At 35.5% G+C, this 7,336-nt stretch overlaps 1 protein-coding gene across 1 annotated transcript; it reads left to right on the top strand.

The window, feature by feature from the left end:
- Positions 1–884: 884 nt before the first annotated feature.
- Positions 885–7,316, top strand: LOC101253359 (signal peptide peptidase-like 1). The gene is made up of 4 exons (XM_004234354.5): positions 885–1,145; positions 1,608–2,645; positions 4,409–4,627; positions 6,994–7,316. Exons 2-4 carry the CDS (start codon positions 1,848–1,850, stop codon positions 7,108–7,110), a joined length of 1,134 nt encoding a protein of 377 aa, XP_004234402.1. The 5' UTR covers positions 885–1,145; positions 1,608–1,847; the 3' UTR covers positions 7,111–7,316.
- The last annotated feature ends 20 nt before the right edge of the window (positions 7,317–7,336 follow it).

Below are 7,336 nucleotides of genomic sequence, written 5' to 3'. Positions count from 1 at the left end.
TATATAATAATATTTGTATTTGTATAACTATAAGTGTGTAGGACGAAAATATATGTAAATTCACATATTTAAAATTAGGAAAATTGTATATAACAGCAAATTAATAACCTAAAATAAATGGAGTAGCTAGGGTTTGATTTAATTGTGCTCTATAGCAAATATTTGCAAAAAATTGTCAAGCGCCTCTTTCCCAAATATCTCGCTCGCTTCCTCACTTTTTATACAAACACAAGTGTATAAAAGTTGTTTCTAATTGTATAAAGTAAAGAAAATTGTATAAAATATTTTTGTTCCCCTCTCTTTCCTCTTTCAGATCTCGCTCGCCACTCTCCCAAATCTCTCTCGCCACCCTCGCCTTTTTCACTTATACAAACAGAAGCGAAATGTATAAATTGCGTTTCTGTTTGTATAAACCGTGAGAAAATTGTATAGACACATGCAACTACATATATTTTCGTCCTATACACTTATAATTATACAATAAAAATATTTCCCTGCCCAGTTTCTTTTGCCATTCTCTCTTTCTCGTTTTATACAATTTTCGAATTGTATCTAATTTCTCTCTTTCTTGTTTTATACAATTCGATTAAATTGTATATTCCTTGTCAAGTCTCTTTTGTCTCTCTCTCTTTCTCATTTTATACAAACTCAATTTGTATATAATCATTCTATACATTTATAATAATATAATTCGTTTTTATATAGTTAGTTTTCTGTCCAAGTATCTTTATCTTTTTTTTTTTATACACTTCGTTTTATACAATTTGCTTCAACTGTATATGTATAGCCAATTATACAATTTTTATATTTATTATGTAGCACAATTATACAAACTTTATTATAGTATACAAATATAAATATTTTATTTGCTATACGTGAAAATTGGCCTCAAAAAATTCATTCCCAATCCCCAAACGCTCCTTAATACTTTGTACTAAAGTTACGTACTTATTTGTTACCAACACAAAATTGGGGCGATATTCACTTTCATTTCACTAAAGCAACTCACACTGATACACTGAATCTCCAGAGAACAGAATTGCCTTCTCTTCTCCGGTTGAAACGTTCGATAAGCAAACCCTCATCAGGCCGGATCGTTGAGGCGTTGGAGAAAGACGAGTTCTGGCAAGTTCATCAAGTCCAAGGTAAGTCCAACATTAGAAAGATCTCGTAAATTCACTGTTAAAAAAGCCCCAATTTGCATATTTTTAGTGTGGTATAATTCATTGATTTTCGTAATTATCATCATGAAGATCGATTGTTCTTCGCCTTTAGTTGATTGGGTAGAATACAGCTTTATTGATGTAATGGAACGTGGAGTTGTCGGTACCGATTGCTTGTTCTTAGATAAAGTTGATTTCGTCTGCTTGATGAAGCTACATGAATACGCATTTTCTTAAAAATAAAATAAAATTGAAGGATGATTGATCAATGTAAATTGGATGCTGTTTCTTGTACTTCAGTTGCTTTTTTATTTCTCAAACCTCTCTACTTTTGGGATTACGCTGGTTATGTTTTTGTTGTTGTTGTTGATTGATCAAGGTAATAATATGTGTGAATTATTACTAACAAAAAGAATTCATCAGTTTAGTTCTTTGTCCTTTCAGGTTTATTTGAATTGCGGTGACGATTGGTCAAGGTAAAGGAGCAACTTCTATATAGTGGAAGGGAAGGAAGTAGAGGAAACAGTAGGTGAACGAGGTGTTTGGAGACCTTAAGCATCTTTTGAAAAGCAAAATCTGGGAGTTTATGAAAATAAGGAGAAGTGTTTGATTTTTAACATTATTATACTTCTGAAAGGAAGTGTTTATAGGCAGCACTAGGAGAAGTGTACAACTTTGTTAAGAATGGAGTCTTTATGGAAGTTAGTGTATTTGCTTGAACCAGCACCCATCGCTCTTATTCTGACTGCCATAGCTGTGTCATTTGCATCTGCCTTCCGGGCTTTAAATTATGGCAAAGAAATGGAGAGAAATCGTGATTGGTCTGAAGCATCAATTACCTTAGACAGGTCTCAGGCTCTTATGATCCCGGTAGTGAGCTCTTGCAGCTTGCTTATGATGTTCTATTTGTTCTCTTCAGTCTCACAGATCCTCACTGTGTTCACTGCAGTTGCCTCAGCATCTTCTCTTTACTTTTGCCTTTTCCCTTATATTGCCCAAATCAAGTCTCGATTTGGCTTAGCTGATCCCTTCGTATCTCGCTGTTGTTCGAAGCCATTTACTAGGATCCAAGGCCTTTTGACGTTGCTGTGCATTGGCACGGTTATAGCGTGGCTTCTCTCTGGGCATTGGATACTGAATAATTTGCTGGGCATCTCTCTTTGTATTGCGTTTGTGAGCCATGTTCGCCTTCCTAACATTAAGGTTTGTGCAATGCTCCTTGGCTGCTTGTTTGTATATGATATATTCTGGGTTTTCTATTCCGAGAGATTCTTTGGTGCAAATGTCATGGTGTCTGTAGCAACCCAGCAATCATCGAATCCTGTACACATAGTGGCGAATAGATTGAGCCTTCCTGGATTGCAGTTGATAACCAAAAAACTCGAGTTGCCTGTCAAGATTGTGTTCCCTAGAAACTTACTGGGTGGTGTAGTGCCTGGATATGCTGCTGTTGATTTCATGATGCTGGGTCTTGGCGACATGGTAAATACATTTTCCTATTTGTGAAATAAGTAAAATGGTCAACGAATGTCTCGTTTTATACTCTTTTTGTTAGCATCTTAATTTTGTCTGCATTAAAAATATATAGAGGATAAGACACAACATTTGACATTTCAATTTTTCTCAATCTGATGAAGTTCTCCTTCATTCTTGGTCGAGCTCGTCGCATCGTGCTTGCCTAGTGCGGGTTACCTCTCCTGTGTGATTTGCGAGCTATTGCATAGGAGTGGGGTTTTTACCCTGTGCACACCCAAAGGGTAGCAGCTACAGGTTTTCCCTGTCACAAAAATAAATAAATAATGATGTATGGAATTCTTGTTCTATATTAATAGATATCAGCTGTTGTGCGTAATTGAACCATATATAGGCACTAGGTTTCATATTCTGACAGTAATAGCTCTTTTTCCACACTTTCAAGAATGTAGTATTAAAGTAGAAGGGAAAAGAAGACAATTGTGAGTAGTCAAACCATGCATTGCAGTAAAAGAAATTCTAGATGTGTTGGCTTGTATGATGAACAGATAGACCTTTTTCATGTTAGGGTAAGCTATGATTGGTAGCTGCATGGGCACTGGGAATTTCGTATATTTTTCTGGTAGTTAAGTGGATCTTTTTGGCGTAAACAAGAGATCATGATTGATGATCTGTGTTTCTGGTAGGGCTTGCATCACGGCTTTGAGGTGGCAAATTTGGACCCATTTCTTAGTGTTGTTGGTTATATTACCTTCTTTCTCATAGTCTCTATCTTTACTTGTTTTCTTGGTTATTATTAATTAGTTAATGTAATATCTGTACTCTTCCCTATTTCTTTTTCTTTTCTGTTTATTATTTTGGGTTGGTGGAAAAGGGGGGGGGGGGGTTTCAAAGGCTTACTGTCACTACATTGGAGATCAATGAAAAACCTCAAGACAGTTTTTGCTGTTTTATTTATGCAAATGCATTTTTTGATTAGGTAATATATGCAAATGCGCTATATATTATTTCACATGTTCCCGGAAGGATTCTAAAAGGATTCAGAAGAAAGAATGTATCAAAAAAGAAAATAATCACTTCTCCCTATAGTCTATGATAGACATTTAATGTTGACATTAGTTTGATCGATTAATTAGGCTTCTATGTTACATTTTCTAGCAATGAAAAGTATAAAGGTAGAAGTTTGTAAATTTGATCTAGTAACCAGTATGTCATAACTCATATGGATGTTTTAAATCTGAGAAAGTAATTAATTCTTAAATCGTGTTAGTTATATAGTAATTATCACCCCAAGTGAAAATTCTGTCATAGAACGTAGGATAAGATCAATACAAAGTTTTGTCCCTAATCCATCCTACTTTGTCCGTGGAACCTTCACCACCAAACACATATTGCAGGTTTGTCTGGTAATTATTGTGTTTGTGCAAAGATAACTTCATACTGACGGCGAACAAAAAGTGAACCATGCTTAACATGGAAAAACCCTAAAAAGCTTTTCTTTTTCCCAATTCTTGAAATTTTGATTGATTCTGTCGGCAATTGTTCCAAAGATAAGTCTCTAATATTCAATGTTTAATATCTACGGCTAACTGCATAATGCATATACACATGAATCGTGATATGTGTTTCCATTTATTGAGTGTTAAATGAGTACAGTAAAGATCTCCACAGATTCTCCTGTTTGTGATTAGTCACGATGCAATACTTCCATAAATCCACCCGCTAAATAGTTTGACATGGACTGAGCTTTCATTTGTTTTATGTGTTTTCAGGCTATTCCTTCTATGCTTTTAGCATTGGTTCTCTGTTTTGACCATAGAAAGAGCAAGGACTCTGGAAGCATCATGGATATACCACCTCCAAAGGAGGATATATCATCTCCAAAGGGGTTTTACATCTGGTATGCGCTAGCAGGATATTCCGTTGGACTGGTTACTGCCTTAGCAGCTGGTATTTTGACTCACTCGCCACAACCAGCACTTCTATACTTGGTATGTTATTTTTGCATGAAGCTCAACACCTCTTCCCAATTACTGCTGCAAGTCTTTTTTATTTGTGGGTTTTCAAGAGCCTGTTAAGTAACACAAAACCATGGTCCCTATGGGTGTGTTTAGTGTTGGACTGATAAATAAAGGCACACCATTTCGTGATATGAAGTAATTTTTTTAAACACTAGAGATTTTCTTAGTTTCATACTTGTTGTAAACGACCCTACATGTTATGTATCCGGTCATAATAAGAAGACTCCCGTGACCCGTCGCTTGGCAAGCCCAATATGAGTATAGGCAATAACAAAGGCTTATCCAATCTAGTTGGTATCACCTAGATGTGACCTTTTCTTCCATCTTATTATGTTCTTAGCTATGTCTGCATTGATTCCGGGATGGTATAGGTATATCAAGAAAAATTCTCTCCATCTGTTTAGGTCTACTCATCCCTTTCTTTTAATCACTTTAGTCATCATATTATCGCATCTACTGAGGGTTCATCGGCAGGTGGGACATACCAAATTATCTCAAGGCCTTTTTATTCTTCTTTTTGTTGATAATTTAAGCCTTTCTCTTATTTTATCCTATACATGTGCTACATACACCCTTTGTCGGATGTGGCCATTTCTAATATAGCCTAACTATATGCCAGAACATCTAGTTTGGCATCCACATTTTCATGACATTCATATCGTGGGTAAATGATGAGTCTCGACATTCACAATTCACTCTCATAAGTCATTCTAGTCCGTAACTAATATGTACGATTTGCTTACTCTTTGGAAGGTATCTTTCTACTGCATAACACTTTCATAACACTCTTCCATTTAAATCATCATATTTTAATTCTATATTGCATCTTCATTGTCATGCCATTCTCGTTAAAGTCTGAGCTTAGATATCATAGTTATCAACTTTTAGGCACTGCATTCGATCTCATATCATTTTCACTCTCCTTATTAGAGCTAAGTCTTGTAGTGCATATATTTATCGCACTACTACTTATCCTAAAATCTTTGGTCTCTTGAGTGGCTCTCTATATTTCTATCTTTTAGTTAACTCCCTTGATAGTTTCATCAATTTGACTCAGTCACCAGCAAATAGTGTACATCATGTAACATCATTCTCTATATTGTTGGTTGGTTCATCTGTACAGGAGTAAATGTGTATCAGCTCAAGGCAGATCTCTGGTATAAACCTGCGTTTAGTGGAAATACTTCTATATTTAGGGCATTATTCCCACATATGTGATTGCTCTTTCACACGTGTTCCTTTATGGATTTACATATAATTGAATTCTGTTTTGCCTGTGCACTAGCTTTTTGATCTTCAATCTCATAGTGTCGTATATATGGGTAGAAACTTACCTGGAAAAATGAGCTAAAAGTGCCTTAAAGGTTTCCAATTAAAAAAATAGGACAACTGGGCCCCCTTTACTTCTTTTCCTTTTTTAATTTTTAATATTAATAAAGAGACTTAACTAAGAACATTTTTCGTAGTTGTCTGGAGAACTACTGAAATTGTCTGGACAACTAAAGAAGTTGTCCACTACGACAGTTTTTTGGACTTGAGTGTAAAAGTTCAAAGTTTCAGACTATTTGAGAAAATATTTTTTATCCTAATTTATACTATTTGTCACTTCTACCCTATTTTTAAGACTTGAATGACTCCCACCTAATTGACTAACTAGTTTGTCCCTTTTAATAGACCTTCCCAACTTACCCCGTGCCCGGTGTTTACCCTAAACTAATAAATGCTAGACAGTGTTTGTAAGACACACATTTATCAGTTAACTGTGGTTAAGTGATGTGTATTCTCACTTTGATTTAACTGCTAATGTTAAATTGCTTAGCTTGGGTTTAAACATTGCATGCTAGTAACTTTTTAAGATGGCACATTTGGAGGTCTACCTAAATGTCCATTTAGATCAATGGTTTTATATCTTCGCAAATTTGTTTTCTTTTTCCTTATCAAATCCAAAAGCGTCGAGGTGGTGTCCAACCAGCGTGAATGTGAGACTCTTACATGCTGCCTAAGATTTGATCTAGTGCCTTCTAAGGGAAGAGTTTGCAACTTTGCATTGCAATTTGCACATATGATTCAGTTCATTGTTCACATTAATTTACTAGCCGGTGACTACTTTTTACTCTACAAACTCCAGAAATGAAAAAATAACTAAATGCAAGTAGAACTTGTAACAAATTTTTAGTAGTTTACTACTGTCTTTTGCAAAAACTTCTTGAGATTATCTCGTAAAAAAAAACTTCTTGAGATTATCCTCTTATGCTTGTTTAAGAAGTTCTGCTTCCATAACAAGCATGATCCAGTTTGGTCTTAGCTCATTTACTTACTATATTTGGCTAAAATAGGTACCATCAACTTTGGGGCCGATAATTGTCATTTCATGGATGAGAAAGGAGCTAGCTGAGCTGTGGGAAGGATCACCGTCAAACATAAATGAGAAAACTCGTTTTACTGAAGTCTGAGCTCTTGCATTCTTCCCATAAAGCTACATCTAGGGAGGGCACATCCAAACCTGTAAATTTACTTAGTATAATTCAGCCCCATCTGTTGGATATTTACAATTTTTGTTGGAGCTATATGTCTTGCGTATATTTACGAGGCTGTCAATCTTGAGACAGCGACTAGCCTCAGACTTATGTTGCAATTACAAACGCTAATATTTCTATTACTGGAGTTACATTGTCTTTA

This window comes from Solanum lycopersicum, chromosome 3 (genome assembly GCF_036512215.1).
Source record: "Solanum lycopersicum chromosome 3, SLM_r2.1".
NCBI classification, from domain to species: domain Eukaryota; kingdom Viridiplantae; phylum Streptophyta; class Magnoliopsida; order Solanales; family Solanaceae; genus Solanum; species Solanum lycopersicum.
This window is presented reverse-complemented; position numbering and strand designations above follow the sequence as displayed.